We start from the raw sequence: 16457 nt of genomic DNA, 5'->3' as shown, positions 1-16457 counted from the left end.
GTGTGTAGATTGATGATTAAAAAAATGAATTTAATCCATTTTAAAATAAGACTGTAACGTAACAAAATGTGGAAAAGTGAAGGGGTCTGAATACTTTCTGAATGTACTGTAGATACACTTTATATAAATACAAAATAACAATGTTTCTATATTATTTCAATTCCAATGTAACTCTGTCCACAGGGACATCTTTAATACAATAACATTCATTTTCACTTCTCACACTCCTAAGCCTGCATTTTATCAACTTAATGCTAATTTATTCAACAAATACAATGAAGTTGACCTCACAAGTGGCTTGTATCTGTTATTGTACAATTCACGTCCTTGTGTCTAGAAATTCATCCCCAATCAGTGGGACTGGATTCACAACTGTAGTCATCAGTGTGAATTGTACGTTGCCTACTTCTACACCTATTTCCTTGTGTTCTCTTGTTTAAAAGGTAGTGAATATCGGAGGAATACCAACACGGTGCATTGAGCTCTCTGGTCAAGGCTAAACTTAAAAGTAAATAGTTTTTCTGGGAATTTCTGCTAAAGGTCCAAACGTGCACATTTATTTGCATTATACCTCTTATCAGTGCTTTTTTTGTGGACAAAAAGGTGCTGGCACACATTTCGTTCCTTGCTGTTGGTGTCCATGCAAGATCATCGCTCTGCTTAAGCTGCTCAAGAGAAGGACCGACCATCTAATTTAATTAATACATTTTATTTAAAAAATATTTTAATAATATTAAACATTTCAAAATTAAGTTTTAAAACTTTTTCTGTACTGTCACAAAAAAAACTTTGACTCTTGTTCAAATTTGACTTATTGTTCAAATTCTGGTCATTATAAACATATCACTCACTGAAGAAAGTTTGTTTTTCAATGATCACAGGTTTTTAAACAAATACAAGAGTTTCTAGAATCTTTAAGCCACGAAACAGTCTTTGTCATATATCTGTTCAAACCACACATTAAGGATTTTAAAAGCTATTACTTCAACTGCCTTCTAAGACTTTATCATTATACATCCTAGTGGTTAAGCTGGTTACTTTTTTGTCTCTCGAAAGATGGTAACATTCACTTAATAGCATACACTTTTTCAATTTCACAGTTGAATGCTCTCGTGATAAAGATTGAAATTATACAGTGAAAAAAATCAATGCAGTAGTTTCAATGCATTGTTGAGAATTGCAAATTCAAATAGACAATTTCAGCTTTTTGTTCTCATGCTTAAATTGCATAATATAAACAGGAATCTTTTCTTTGGATCATTTAAATTCAGATAAGCAGATAAACTCCTTAAACCACAGTCAATGTTCTAGCTACTGGTTACTCTACACAAGTTGTGCCAGTTAATAAATGCTATGCAAGCCAATCAGCCTTTAAAAGCTAGGGGGGTATTTTAACCGATCCTGACTATGGGTGCTTGGCTGTACAGAGATTGTACGTTCTCCCCGTGACCTTTGTGGGTTTTCTCTGAGATCTTCACTTTCCTCCCACACTCCAAAGATGTACAGGTTTGTAGGTTAATTGGCTTGGTATAAATGTGAATTGTCCCTTGTGTGTGTAGGATAGCGTTAATGTGCGGGGATCGCTGGTTGGTGGGAACCCGGTGGGCCGAAGGGCCTGTTTCCATGCTATATCTCTAAACTAAACTAAATTAAAACAGTAACCTGAAAGCAAAGGTCTAGCAGAAAACATGATGTTTGGAAAATTCTCAGCAATTCACTGACAGCCATGGCAAACACAAGCTCTTCAACATTGCCAAGGCCACCTTCAGCCCAAACAGCCAAAGCCCCAATCCACCGAGAGATAAGGAGACTTGTAAAATACGCAACTTATAAATGTCAGTGTCTGGTGGAAGGAACATAGAGTATCAGAAGAGGAGATCCTCAATCATTTACATCAAACAAAACTGACACAATGTGCTGTGGTATCTCAATAGGCCATCAGAATCTCCGGAGAATATGGACAGGTAACATTTTAGGTCAAAACTCTTCGTAAGACTGAAAAAAAATGCAATTAAACAAAAATCTTTCTCCCACAATTCTGCACCTCAACTCCAACAAACATTCCCAGGAAATTGTTTGAAAGAATATTGGTGATATCAATGAAGCCCTGCACTTCTGAGAGCCCTACAATGCAACCTCATGCCACTTAGAATCATAGAGTGATACAGTGTGGAAACAGGCCCTTCGGCCAACATGTCCTTCGGCCAACATGTCCCAGCTACACTAATCCCACCTGCCTGCGTTTGGTCCATATCCCTCCAAACTTGTCCTATCCATGTACCTGTCTAACTGTTTCTTGAGGCTGGGACTATCCCAATGTTTAACTACTTCCTCTGGCAGCTTGTTTCATACACCCACCACCCTTTGGGTGAAAAATGTACTCCTCAGATTCCTATTAAATCTTTTCTCCTTCACCTTGAACCTATGTCCTCCGGTCCTCGATTCCCCTACTCTGTGCATCTACCTGATTTATTCCTCTCATGATGTTATACACCTTTATAAGAACACCTCTCATCCTCCTGTGCTCGAAGGAATAGAGACTCGGCCTACTCATCCTCTCCCTATAGCTCAGACCCTCTAGTCCTGGCAACATCTTCATAAATCTTTTCTGAACTCTTTCAAGCTTGACAATATCTTTCCTATAATATGGTGCCCAGAATTGAACATAATACTCTAAATGCGGTCTCACCAACGTCTTATACAACTGCAACATGACCTCCCAACTTCTATACTCACCTTCCAGGTGAATCTTCCTCCTGATACTTCTCATTGAATGCCTTGGGGCCCATCACATTGGTGCATTTATAAAAATGTGTATGAGCAGAGGATGAGCAAAGTTGGTCTTCAGGTCAAGAAAGCTAAGCCATTTCCTTAATCGACCCCATCTTTAACCCTCCCTAGCCTACCACTCACATTTGCTAACATACTCACTGTGATTGCTTTACCCATCCCTGCAGGTAGCAAAATCAACTATATTCAACAAATTTCCCACTCCCTGATCAATGTGCCTCTCTGTGCAATGACTGCACACAACTACCAGTACCAACCCTCATCGCATTTATTGAATCCATGAGCACCAGCCCCCCTACTCCTGAATACTAGCTCCTGAAAACATTGACCAGCTTGGGAGATCACTAAATTCCTGTGCTTACCAAAACATGATCACTTATCCTTCTTTATCGTAGATCCACATGATTACTGATCTCACATATGTACAGACCTGCAATCGTGGGCATCTGCTTTCTCCTCCCATCTTAGAGCCGTTCCTGTCATTGAAAACCCCAACAAAATAACTCTTCTGTGATTGTTGCAACTCTGTGATCACAAAGTGCACAGAATACATATCTCCATCAGTTAATCACTGACCATTCGATCACTGTACTCTGCCCAGCTCCCCCACAATCTCCAGGCCACTGCAACCACATGATTATCAAATCCAGAAACCTGCTACCAATTAATAACCATATTGAAATCAATAACTTCCCAGTACTCACCAATAACCCATCTAATTACCAACAGCCTTGTTATCACCAACCCCTGTGTATTCATCAAGCCCCCAAAATCATTAACCCCTATTGTAATGCCCCATGTAATCACCAATCCCTCTGCAAATGCCAACCCCCTCTGTGATCATCAATCCCAACCACCCCCATGCCCCATTACCACCTCCTCCCCCTCACATCACCTTGTAATCACTAATCCCCCTGTAAACTCTACATACAACCCCCTAATGAGTTATAATGAGAGTGTTATCTGTTGCTGTATGCTGCAGACAATTATACATGTCAGTAAATATTCAGTGAAGGTATTTGCAGATTTTTGCTTTGGTCACTGCATGATTTTTAGCATGTAAATACAGCTGTAGTCAATAGTTATATTAATCTCCAGCAGTGTCTGCCAGCAGCTCTGGGGATCACACGCGCCACTGCTGTGTCAGATGGTAACAGCTAGGGGTAAATGGGAAGGCTACAGGGACATCTCACTTCTGTAGCAGAAAGCTGGCACATTTCCAGACCTACTTGCTAACCCCACATCGGCAGCAGCTGGTAAGTAACACTAACAAACAGAGCCTCAGGGCTACCCACATACATCGGTTTCCCTATCCACCAACTGCCGTTCAATGTGCAGTAGTAAGGAACAGCTGGCCAGAACAGATACGGCAAAATAGTTGTTATTACTTGAAGCCGCCGTGCAAATGTTTTGATATAGATTATGTTAGAATAACAGCAATAAAGTTAGGTCTTTCAAATAGTGAAACATTTTTCTGAATTGAAAGTGGCTATTGGCAGGAATTAGATCTGTGATCAAAGTAATGCTTTACAAAATCTTGCCAGTTAGAAAACACACAATTTCCTGTAATCATTGGATAGCTCCAAACTTTACAGCTCAAGTACTGACAAATGTTTTATTTTTCCAATTTTAGATTTCCCATTTATTAATCTCTGCGATAAAGACTTCTTACATTTTTGTCATATTTAAATATGCTTTCCATCACAGCCTTAGTTTCTAAAATAATATTTTGGAAAAGAATGCTGCTGAATATTTTGACTCAGTACAAGAACATATTGAGAACATTTGAAGCATGCGTTCGCTAATTGCACACAATTAAGTGAAATTTGTAACTTTAAATTGTTTTGGCATTTGCAAAATGTTGCCACAGGCATGAAGAGTTAGTGAAACATCAGCTGTGTGATGTGATATTAAACAATAATTTAAGTCACTCTACTTAAAATTTTGCCAACAAACTTTGGAAGACTAATTTACATAAATTTCACCAGCTGCTGTGATGATTAAAATAGTACATGATTTTTTTTAGTGATTGCTGTGAAATCCATCTATCCCAGATCTTTGTCAATCCTACAGCAATTCAAAGTAAATTAAATAAAACTGATATATTAAATAAATTAATTGGGAAGTGGACTCCATTCAATATACACAGTACATTATTGATTTTTTTAAATCGATTTGCACTTTTTTAACTTTGTTTCTGTCTGTATATGCATTTAAAACAAACATTTGCAAAACAATCTTAGAAGAGCTCAATCGGTTTTATGATCTTATTGCACAATATTATAGGAACAGTATTAATTAGAGCAATTTGAAGATTTGAATGTAGGCATTAATCTAGTGACATACTATTAGAACAAAGCATTTCAAGCAACTAATGCAGCATGCTTTAAGGAGTTCTACCTTCGACACACACATGAAAGAAACAAACGAAACTGCAGACCTTGGAAATCTGAAATAGAATAAAAGCAAAACTGCTCAACAGATTACTCAACCTCTGTATTCCTTTGTATATGATGTCCATGGTATCATGAGAAATAGCATTGGATTCAGTCATAGATTATACAGCAAAGAGACAGATCTTCAGCCAACTAAATCACACCAATCATTAAGCACCCATTTGTGTTAATCCTCTGTTACTCCCAGACTATTCACCCAACACTCCTATAAACTCTCAAAGATTCTACCAGTCACCTGCACACAAAAGGCAATTTATAGTGGACAATTATTCTGCCAACCTGCATAACGTTGGGTTGTGGGATGAAACCAGAGCACCCAGAGAAAACCTATCATCACAGGAATGATATGTAAACTCCACACTGACAGTACCAGAGATCTGAATCAAACATGGACCACTGGAGCTGTGAGACAGTAACTCTACTGGCTGTTCCATTGTACTACTAGTGGAGCTGTTAGGATTTTTCTACTACCATAAATGATTGGAAAATGGGATTCATTCTCTGCTAACTGCAGCACTTCTGTGCCTGCAGTGCTGCAGGTGCAATGCCCACTTTATCTATACAATGGATTTTCATCTGCTATTGTGGAGCTAGAGGAGGGACACACTAAGATATGGACCATAGAGGTTCACGTTGAAAAGGGGGCTGGAACATTGCAGGATTGCAGGAGTTTCAGGTTTTTCAGGGTTTTTTTGATAAAATACATCTCGATGCTCCTGAACACATCATCAGTGATGTAACCTGGGGTCATTGGGTGTTTCGGGTCTCTCAACATCAGACACCCTCGCCCGGGCGACTCAGCCATGGTTGATCAGACCATGACTTATGGTCAGGTGGCATTCCCTCCTCCCCCTGGACCTCCTCTCCTGATCCAGAGCCATCTCGAGGCTTTCTCCGCTGCCTCTGTGGTGTTCCTGATGACTCTTCTCCTCTCTATTCCAGTGATGCCCAGTGCACTCAAGGCTTTGTAGAGCGATTGGCCTGCAAAACCTCTACATCCAACCTCGATGGGCATACACCTTGCCTTCCAGCCCTGCTTACGGCAGTCTATGACTCGCTCTTCGTATTTGGTCTTCTTCCAGACGGTTCTCCCACGGCACTGTCAGTGCCAACAAGACGATGTTTTTGGTCACCTCTGAGACCAGGAAGATGTCTGGTCTCAGGGTGGTTGGGGCGTTATGCCGTGGGAACTTCAGCTGTTTCACCAGGTCTACTGAAAGCTGCCAGTCCTACGCAGTCACCAGGATTCCTGACGGATTCTTGGCTGCTGTGGTTCTTGGCAGCTGCACTCCAGCCTTCACAAAGGTGATCATCTGGGTGGTGGGCCGTGCTCGTCTGCAGCTGCTGATTCCCATGCTGATGGCTTCTGCAATGGGTTTCAGAACCTGGTCGAGACACCAGGTTTACCGGCCCTGCCCAAGAGCCTTTGGTAAGCGTTTGCAGAACCCCAAAGGTTCAGTGGAACCATGGGAGTGTACTGGTGTTATGATTCATTGGTATTTGGAGGAGGGATATCTGCAGAGTGATTGAACCATGGTATTGATAACGCAAAAAGAAATTTGATAGGTACAAGGAGAAACCTGAAACTGCAAGATGTAATACAGACACTAGGGTGTTAATATTCCCTAACTTGCGCAATAGGCAACTTATGTAAACTCGCACTTACGTAAACAATTTTGGACTCAGTCCCGAGTGCAGTTAAGGCGATTTGTAATTTTAAGTTTACATTGGAAACTAACGGCAATCACAGCAGTGCTTACCCAGAAGGCCACGCACCACCAAAAGTGCCCCAATGGCGAGATGGAACTTGCCGGCAATGGTGGCAGTACTTACCTAGAAGGCCATACGCTGTAGAAAGTGCCCCGTAAGTAACCAGACACCACTGAGACAGTTATTTCGGTATGGGGATAGTGATTTCAACTTACATAAAATCTGACTTAAACTGATCTGATCTGAAACTATCTACATGATGAATCTGACGAGGTGTGTCGTGAAGTGCCTGTATTCTTTTCAGTTTTAGGCGTCAAACTCCATGAAGTAAACCAGGCTCCATTTAATAAAATCTAGATCAGGCCTCACACATACTTGTCAATATCTACATGAAGGGTCTGTGCCATTTCAGTCATTTCATGCATGCATTAACATTTTATTTAAGTGAGTGACATCCAAATGTGTGTTGAATGTTTTAGGATGCCACAGTAGATGTATCTTGAAAAGATCTGCTGAGCTTTTAAGAAATGTTCTGCGGGTGTCTGTTAATTGTTTTTGAATTAATTAGTTTGTGTACCCTTCTAAGTGTGGTAATTTTATATCAGTGAATCACCCTGCTCCTTTTCCCTGCAATCAACACTGACAGTGAACATGACAGTGAGAATGAGGAAAATTAGATCTTTAAAACAAAAATAATGTGATATATTGAAGGCAGCTACATCCACTAGCAAATACACTCATTCTCAGAGGGATGTTTTAAATATAGCTCTTCACTGTTTTATAACTAAACCGCGAACAAAAAGTTACAACCGGATACAATTAATTCTCAAAATAGACTGTCTTTTTGTTGTAGAGTCTGTTTCAAGGTCAGTACATGAATAACATTGGTCTTATCATCTAGTGTAATCGCATTTGAAGCTATACTTAAAATTCAGTGGCTTCACATAAAACATCAATATTGTACATCTCTCTGCAAAGGTTATTATCTAATAAGATTTTAAATTAATGGAAATCTTAAAGCATTGTTTGAAATATTTTAAGTTTAGGATCCATTTCTCTGACAATGATTAAGTATGAATAAAGTTTCACTTTTCACTGATCCACTATTGTGGTGACATTAAGGTTAAATGGCAGAAGTGTATAAATAAACCACTTTGCACAGAACAAAACTTTAACATTCAAGTCTGTTATTAACTTTAGTCAAGATCTTTTATGCCTACTTTATAGATGAAGCTTATATGTTAATAATAAAATGGCGATGTTTATAAAAAATTGAACAGCACCTTGAGACTATCTACTTGATTAAGGCTTTTATTAAACTTAATGATATATATGCTATTATGACGTTGAATAAGCAGTGGATAATCATAAACTAGTTGTATTTTTATCTGTGTTTTTTACTCAATGAACAATTTGGAACACAAATCCAACTTGGATTATTTTACAAGGTAGTGATGATTAAAATATAGCCACATGTTTGTCTAAACTGGGATACAAGTACACCAAGCTAGAAACTCTATGGACAGGGGTTAGAGATGCTTCTTGGTGTTTACCCAGGGAAAATGTGCCAGTTTTGTACAAGGTTGTGGGATGTCATGTTATGTGACCAACCACCATGATAAATAGGATAAATTCAGAACAGTTGAAGCAATTCAAAACTGGACATCCGAGAATGACTGGGGGCTACCACCAGCAGCAGCAACAGCAGCAGAAACGCATTTCACCACAAAATAGAATGTTTATCAAAAAGGATGATTTGCCTTAATTCAAATGGGATATGCCAGGAACAGCAAAACATGAGGTGGCAACTTTATGATGCTCAGCTCTGGACTACGTGCTTGCCAAACAGTCAAGGCATTCTGCCATAGAGAGCGTGAAACAGTCCATAACCAATAGATTAGATCGGAGCTCTGCACTTCTGCTTCATCTTGTCATGAATTATAGTGTACCATCAGGGAACCCAGTCTTCATTAATTAACTCAATCATCTGAGAACTTCATGTACAGCTTAGACTCTTGGCAGCAACAGCATCCCAGCTGTGGCGCTGAAGGATTGATCTCTGAAATTAACTGTGCTTGAAGTTATTCTGTTTTGGTACACTGTTACACTACCATTTACCCAACATGTCCACATTCTGCCCAAAAAAACAGGACAGATCCAATCCAAGGCTCCAACTTAACGTTTATTTTAGGGCGACACACTGGCACAGCGGTAGAGTTGCTGCCTTACAGCGTCAGAGACCCAGGTTCGATCCTGACTACAGGTGCTATCAGTACAGAGTTTGTATGTTCTCCCTGTGACCACGTACGGTTTCTCCGGGTGCTCCAGTTTACTCCCACACTTCAAAGACGTACAGGTTTGTAGGTTAATTGGCTTTGGTAAATAGTAAAATTGTCCCTAGTGTGTAGGATTGTGTTAGTGTACAGCGTAATCGCTGGTCAGCCAAAGAGCTGTATCTCTAAAGTAAAGTAAAGTAAACCACTTACTCTTAAGTTGTCAACTAAACAAGTGGGAAAATGCTATTATTGCTCAGTTTGTGCTTTGTGAGAAACACCTGGCTGCAGATCACATTAAAGTCTTGCTTGCCTGAACAAAGGAACTGAGTTCCACAAGTGAGTAGACATTGTCTTTCCCTGACATCAAATGTTTGATTAAATGAGACACCGAGAAATCCTTCTAAAACTGAAGAAAAAATCTACACTGTTGCCATTGGTTCAGAAATAAAGAAGGTGATTGTGCTGATTGGAGCTTCAGCCCCAGAACACCTTACTGAAGTTCCTCAGAGTAGTGACCTCAGCCGACCATCTTTTTCAGCTGACCTTTCCTCCAACTTAAGGTCAGAAATAAGGATGTTAGATGATGAATGCAAACTGTTTTATTCCACTCAGCACTCCTCAGGCAATGAACCAGTCCATGCCAGCATACAACGTTATTTCAACTACAACATATACAACAAATTCATTCTAACCCGACTGATAAATTGTAGATCGTTCATCCTTTGCTGCTTAAGTTTAATAAAAAAAGTGACAATGTATGTGAGTTTGCTCTATTGAGTCCAAACATACAACTGAGGGTTTTAAATAGGGATGGCATTTTGTGAGAATTATTGGGGATGAAATGACTTTTGATTTTTTTTATGGTAACTTGCAAGTCTCCAAATCTGAAACAAATATTGGTCATGATGACCATGATCCTAATGCCATTTTGGATCCCCACTACCAAACTAAGCTTAAGGCTGATGAAATATAAACCACTCCTGCTCTATTCAACTTTGTGGGTACACAACTGCTTAACCGTTGCTTATTAAAGCTACCATTAGGAATTGCCTACTGAAGATTGTTTTTTAATTTTTATTAGAATGAGGAGGTGTGCTCAACTTCTTTCTGACTTAATAGAAATACATCAAAGCTGCCTTGTTCAAGCCTTAGTTTGACCAATTTTGTAAACCCCGTGATCAATGGCAATGATGACAACCCCATGATATGGCAATGAACAATTCCTATGTACTAATCATCCATTTTTGCCAGTTTTGTACACAACATGTATGCATTTTTTCACATTTTGGGGTAAATGTCACTGAATTACTGGAACAGCTTGACTTCAGAAGCTTATTTTTGGTTGTTGATTTTACCAGTGATTTCCCAAAATAATTTAATTTATTTTCGTTTGGGCAGAATTTTGTGTTTATGCTCAGGGTCTACTGATCTAATTTACATTCATGTGTGAGAGGGATTATCCTAAAGCCCAGCAATCCTACATTTCCATCTCCCCTAAAAAGGTCCTAAAAGTGATATTAAACGAGCATTTGATTATCTCTCCTAATTACTACTTTGAACCTCTGTGAAACATTTGAGATTTACTTTTGTAGTAGATGCCTGTAGAGGTCGTGAGAAAGGTTGATCCCAGAATCTTAATTAACCTCTCACATGGAAGTATATATCTGTACTTGTTTAATGCCTTTCTTTTATCTTGGTATTCATTTTGGAAGCACCTATCTTAATTTGAAATTTGTCTTGAGGCAAAAGTTGCACAAAAGTTCCTTAAATTGTCATTACAATTGACCTAGTCATAGTCCGACTGTGCAATATTCATATCAAGCCTCACCTTGTCAGGTGAGACATTAAAGAACTGCAGGTTTGAACGAGAAATTAATTTATATAAGTTTTCTTTACATTATTTACATAACATATAAAGAAATTGTGAGGTTATTTCTAGGCCTCTGATAATCAGCTCAAGTTCCAAATCCCAACCACATGACTATGTAAGGCAAGTCTCATAAAAGTAAAATAGTTGGGCTATTTATTAGCCACTCAGTGGGAGGTATCTATGGTTTGATTTACAACAGATATTCAAAGATCAATGACCATATTTTTCATTTTAAGAGAAGAATACTGACCATTCAAAAAGTTTAACTACTGTTGCTTCATAGCAAAGTACTTTGGTATCCATATTGAATGGTCTCACTTGCACATGCTTGCGAGTATCAGCATAATCACTAGATAACTCCCTCCCCCTCTCTCCTCCTCCCCTCTTGAAATGTATTTATCAAGGTCAGTTGTAGCTTTGTTCCTATTCCCCCAAGCTCACCTCAATCAGCATAAATGAGAATTGAAACAAGGACCTTTTAGGGCTATGTTTTTGTTTGCCTACAAAAAAGGCAATGAATACATCCCAAATATTTAATGGCTGTAAGGGTCCCTGGGATGTCATGAGTTTCCAAATAAAGTCCTCAGCGCTGCACAAAATGTGTAGGAAGGAACTGCAGATGCTGGTTTACACCAAAGATAGACAGAAAATGCTGGAGTACTTCAGCAGGACAGGCAGCATGTCTGGATAGAAGGAATGGGTGATGTTTTGGGTCAAGACCCTTCTTCAGACTCTTTTCATTTTCCCTCATCTTTACTATGGATGTTCAAAAAGAAAGGTCTTGACCCGAAACTTCACCCATTCCTTCTATCCAGTGATGTTGCCTGTCCAACTGAGTTACTCCAGCATTTTGTGTCTATCCTCAGCACTGCACCATATCCATTTGTTATTTGAGCCATAGGTTTGTGGGCCAATACCAATTTAAGTCAACCGCCTTTTTACACAGCAATAAATAACTTTAGCTACTGAACATTCCTTTAAAAGCAGTAAATTTTATGATATGAGACTGAGATTTGAGCTTGAGGACACAAGAGATTTGGATTAATTATCATAGTGTTGGCTTGGAGTCATTATTAAGCTCAACAGCATGAGTATGTATAAATGATAAGATCATTGCTGAAATAGCTTACACATGACCTCTAAGTTATTTTACCTGATTCAATTTGGATGACTGGAATTTTAATAGAGCTACTGTATGTGCAGTTAGTTTTTAACAGTACATTAATTTGGTCACAATAAATATGAGAATATTCTACTTCATACATATGACCTACTTAGACACCTTGGTTTCTGAAATGTTTATACATGTGAAATGAACATAAACAATGTTTCACTAAAGCATTTTTAAAATACATGAACAAAATTAGCTATGGTTATCTCACTGGATCTTGCAAACAAAGGACGACAACACAAAAAGTCTCCGTTTTTTAAATATAAGCGCTGGCATTTAAAATATATGTACTGCAAAATATCACCTCAGGCAACAAGCTGTAGTGTTTTAAGATTGTATGTGAAATGGCTCTTTGTTTAAAGTATTGCACAATTTTCAGAAAAGTTGTATATCAATTAGAATTGAAATGCAATTCCCCAAAGTAAATCACTAATACTTCCTTTGACCGCAAATTAGACAGTTGCTGTGCTGGTTTATTTTCAATGTATGATTTTATATTAATTTTTAATAAACTGCATTCTTGTAATTTATGTGGGATACATGGCAGTAAAACATGCGATTGATTTAATTGTAACCAAAGCCATCCATCTCAGTATTCAAAATGTGTGTTTTTTGTTCAGTGCCATTTATTTATTATTTCCCCACCATCATCATTTTCTTTTCCAGATGCATGATCTGGGAAACACAGAAACTACTCATTACAGTGCTCACCCGCAGATGTCAATTATGAGATCTGCTATCCGATCTGCAGACATCAGGCACCCAGGAATATTGCAGCGTGGTCAGCTGACCACTATAAACCAGTCACAACTCAGTGCACAACTTGGTCTTAATATGGGAGGAAATGCTATCCAACACAGCTCACCATCCCCACCAGGAAGCAAGTCCGCTACTCCATCACCATCCAGCTCAGTTCATGAAGATGAAACCGATGAGACATCCAAGGTGTGTAAAGCTTTGTTATGTAAAGCTTCCAAAACACTGAGTTGGAGGAGTTACTGAGCTAGACTGTATTTGGAATCCGAACTGCCATCTGATGAGAACTGCCATTAGCCCAAAATCCATCCATAATTTGTAAAACCATCTTTACCTAATTAAGCTTTCTCAAGGTTCATTCCAATCCAGTTAAATTATGTCATTGCCATTCACTGTTTAAACATAACCCCCTAAAATCAGAAAAAAATGGACAATCCCTTCTCCCCAGATTAATATACATTTTTTGTAAACAATTAAATTATGAAGAACTGCTGGAAGTAAAATACCTTTAAGGAAACATATGAGCAAATATGCAAAATAAACATTTCATTGTTAGCTACTGTTCATAAAATTAATATAAAATAAAATGTATTCCATACTTTGTAATCACATGCTTGTGGTAATGATAACACTGATGTTGAATTATCTTTAATTATTTTTTACATTTTTTCAACATTAGTAGGCTTTCATGAAAAAAATGCCTTTTGTTAAATCAGTGAAATGTGAAGAAGAGAACTATTGTTTTATAGATTCATGTAACACATTTAATTTCCTGCACACTAAAGCCGTATGGGAAATTGAAAACCACAGAAGTGTGTGAAGTGGAAAAAAACATTAATTTCCAAAAATGGACCATCTTCCAAAGAAATAAACAGTGAAAATATTTCCTGAAAGCTATTTGAAAGTTAAACCTTGATGACATTAAGATTATATTTAATAAGTTAAAATAGTCTTGGGAATCCTGGATTTGATTTTGAGATTTACCATCCATCTAGCAATGTCATAAAATTAACATAAGAGGGGTAAAATAGGCCATTTTTATGACCATCAAATGAGTAAACCAATGTAATTATGTGAAGCAATGACCAACTCAAACCAATCTACTCAAATTTAAGAAATCTCCATCTATGTGAAAAGACAAGGGATTCATGGACTTAGCAACAGGCAGAAACACTCTAAAGACCAAGAAATCTTATATAGTGCCTGTTCATTCATTCCTTACACAAGATATTTATTTTTGACTACTGTTTAGATGGCTCAGTGATTCATTCTGATGATGGAAAGGGAATTATTGAGATTTTTTTTCCAGTTTCCCACTTTAACTCTGATGAGAAATTTACAGAGAAATGATCTGAACACCTGAAAGGTGCCACTCTTTTATTGAACTTTTGTTGGTTCTTTTCTTTAACTTTTGTGGAGCATTGGCAGAATCCCTCCAGAATTTCAGGGTTAGGAAAAACATTTGCTCTTAACAGTTGCAATCGTCAAGGTACTGGTTTTGGAAATTGAATCTTTCTCGTTTTGAACGTCCATTTCAAATTTTAGTTTCATCTGGGGTGAGCAAAATCAAATTGAACAATATTGGGACGGAAATAAGCTGCATTATGAGCACAACACCTAGAAAATAAAAATTGTCTGTTTTATGCTCTCATCGAAATCCATGCATGTTTTTGTTTCCCACAACTAACCTACCTGTATTTCAACCCAGTTCCACATCATGCTACTTTACCCAACTCTCCAGTTATGACTTGTTTTTACCACATTTGTAACTATATGAACTGTGATATCTAACCAAGTATTAAATACAGTCCCTATACATGTACCTGTTCAAATGCCTTTTACACGTTGTAATTGTACCCATCTCTACCACTTGCACTGGCAGCTCGATCCATACACTTACCACCTTATGCGTGGAAAACATGCCTCTCAGGTCCCCTTTGAAACTTTCCCCTCTCACCATAAAACCATGTCGCCTAGTTTCAGACTCTCCTACTATGGGGAAAAAGCGGTGAATATCTATCTTATCCATGCTCCTCATGATTTTATACCCTTCGCCCTCCTTAATCAATCAAGGCCTATCCAGTCTCTGCTTATAACTCAAGTTTAGCATAACATGTTCAAACGTCGACTGTAGGGTAGCAGTTTAACTATCAATGAACTAAATCACGACAGATATTACTACACAGATATTACTAAATTAGCGAGATACCAAAAAATAGCTGAGATTTCTAATTCCAACAACTGATTAAAGTGCATGTATGTCAATATCTGGTAAAGACTATGTCATTTGTGTAATTCCTCATGGAATAACATTACTTGTGTTCTGGACCTCACTGTGAAGAATTGGATGTGAATTGTGGCTGTCAGGTCAAGGTACCAAAGTTGTACAATATCCAACTCAGATTCAAAGTGAGTGAATTTCTTAATGGTTTCTCTCCATCTGTAACTTCACTGTTACATGCATAGACAGGTTTTCTGCAGAACATCAACCAATTTTACTGCAACAGAATTAGAAAATACGTGAAGATTTTCATTCCAGGGTTGACACAGGGACAGGAGTAGAATAACAATACAATGAAGCAATACATTGTGTAACACCTTGCATAGTTTCACAGACTGAAAATGTATTTTTACTGTCTGTACAATGGGGTGGCTCTTAAAATTGGTGGATTTTATATTTAATATGTGTTTACCAAATCTTTTGAAAAATGTTTTGACAATCCTGAAAACTCTAAGGAAATCCTTCAATACATGTTTAATTAAAATTTTCCAATAGTTTATAAGAATGAGGACGGACCTCATTGAAACGAACAGAATAGTGAAAGGCTTAGGGAGAGTGGATGTGGAGAGGATGTTTCTACTAGTGGGAGAGTCTACTAGAGGTCATTGCTTCAGAATTAAAGGATGTTCTTTTAGGAAGGAGCTGAGGAGGAATTTCTTTAGTCAGAGAGTGGTGAATCTGTCGAATTCTCTACCACAGAAGGCTGTGGAGGCCGTCAGTGGATATATTTAAGGCCGAGATAGATAGATTCTTCATTAGCACAGGTGTCAGAGGTTATGGGGAGAAGGCAGGAGAATGGGGTTAGGAGGGGGAGATAGATCAGCTACGATTGAATGGCAGAGTAGATTTAAAAGGCCAAATGGCCTAATTTTGCTCCTATCACATGATCTTATGAATATTCTGAAACAGGAGAGACATCTTGCCTCCTTACATTATTTTTGTTTTAGTAGCTGATATATGTCCATGACGAACGCTGCTGTATTTATGTGTTACAACCGTGTAGTTTTCACACTAAAACAGAAAATACTGGCAACAGGCAGCAGATCTGGCAGCATGTGTGGATAAATAAAAACAGTCAATAGTTCAATCCAAATGCTCATCATCAGTACTGAGAAAGAGAACTGGGAAAATCAAGTTAGTTTTAAGT

The 16457-nt window shown here is 38.2% G+C and overlaps 1 protein-coding gene across 8 annotated transcripts in view; it reads left to right on the top strand.

The window, feature by feature from the left end:
* The window catches only part of tox (thymocyte selection-associated high mobility group box), a 182322-nt gene that overhangs the window by 136655 nt on the left and 29210 nt on the right, over positions 1 to 16457 (top strand). For 7 of the 8 annotated variants that reach the window (XM_078397435.1, XM_078397429.1, XM_078397427.1 and 4 more), the window contains one exon: positions 12940 to 13218. The exons of the other annotated variant lie outside the window; for it this stretch is intronic. In XM_078397435.1, the coding sequence (XP_078253561.1) occupies positions 12940 to 13218 (279 nt within the window). The remainder of the gene's footprint in view (positions 1 to 12939; positions 13219 to 16457) is intronic. 8 annotated transcript variants of the gene reach the window in all.

Source organism: Rhinoraja longicauda, chromosome 4 (assembly GCF_053455715.1).
Source record: "Rhinoraja longicauda isolate Sanriku21f chromosome 4, sRhiLon1.1, whole genome shotgun sequence".
In the NCBI taxonomy this organism is placed as follows: Eukaryota; Metazoa; Chordata; class Chondrichthyes; order Rajiformes; family Arhynchobatidae; genus Rhinoraja; species Rhinoraja longicauda.
Note: the sequence above shows the minus strand (reverse complement) of the source record. Positions and strands in the feature narration are given on the sequence as shown.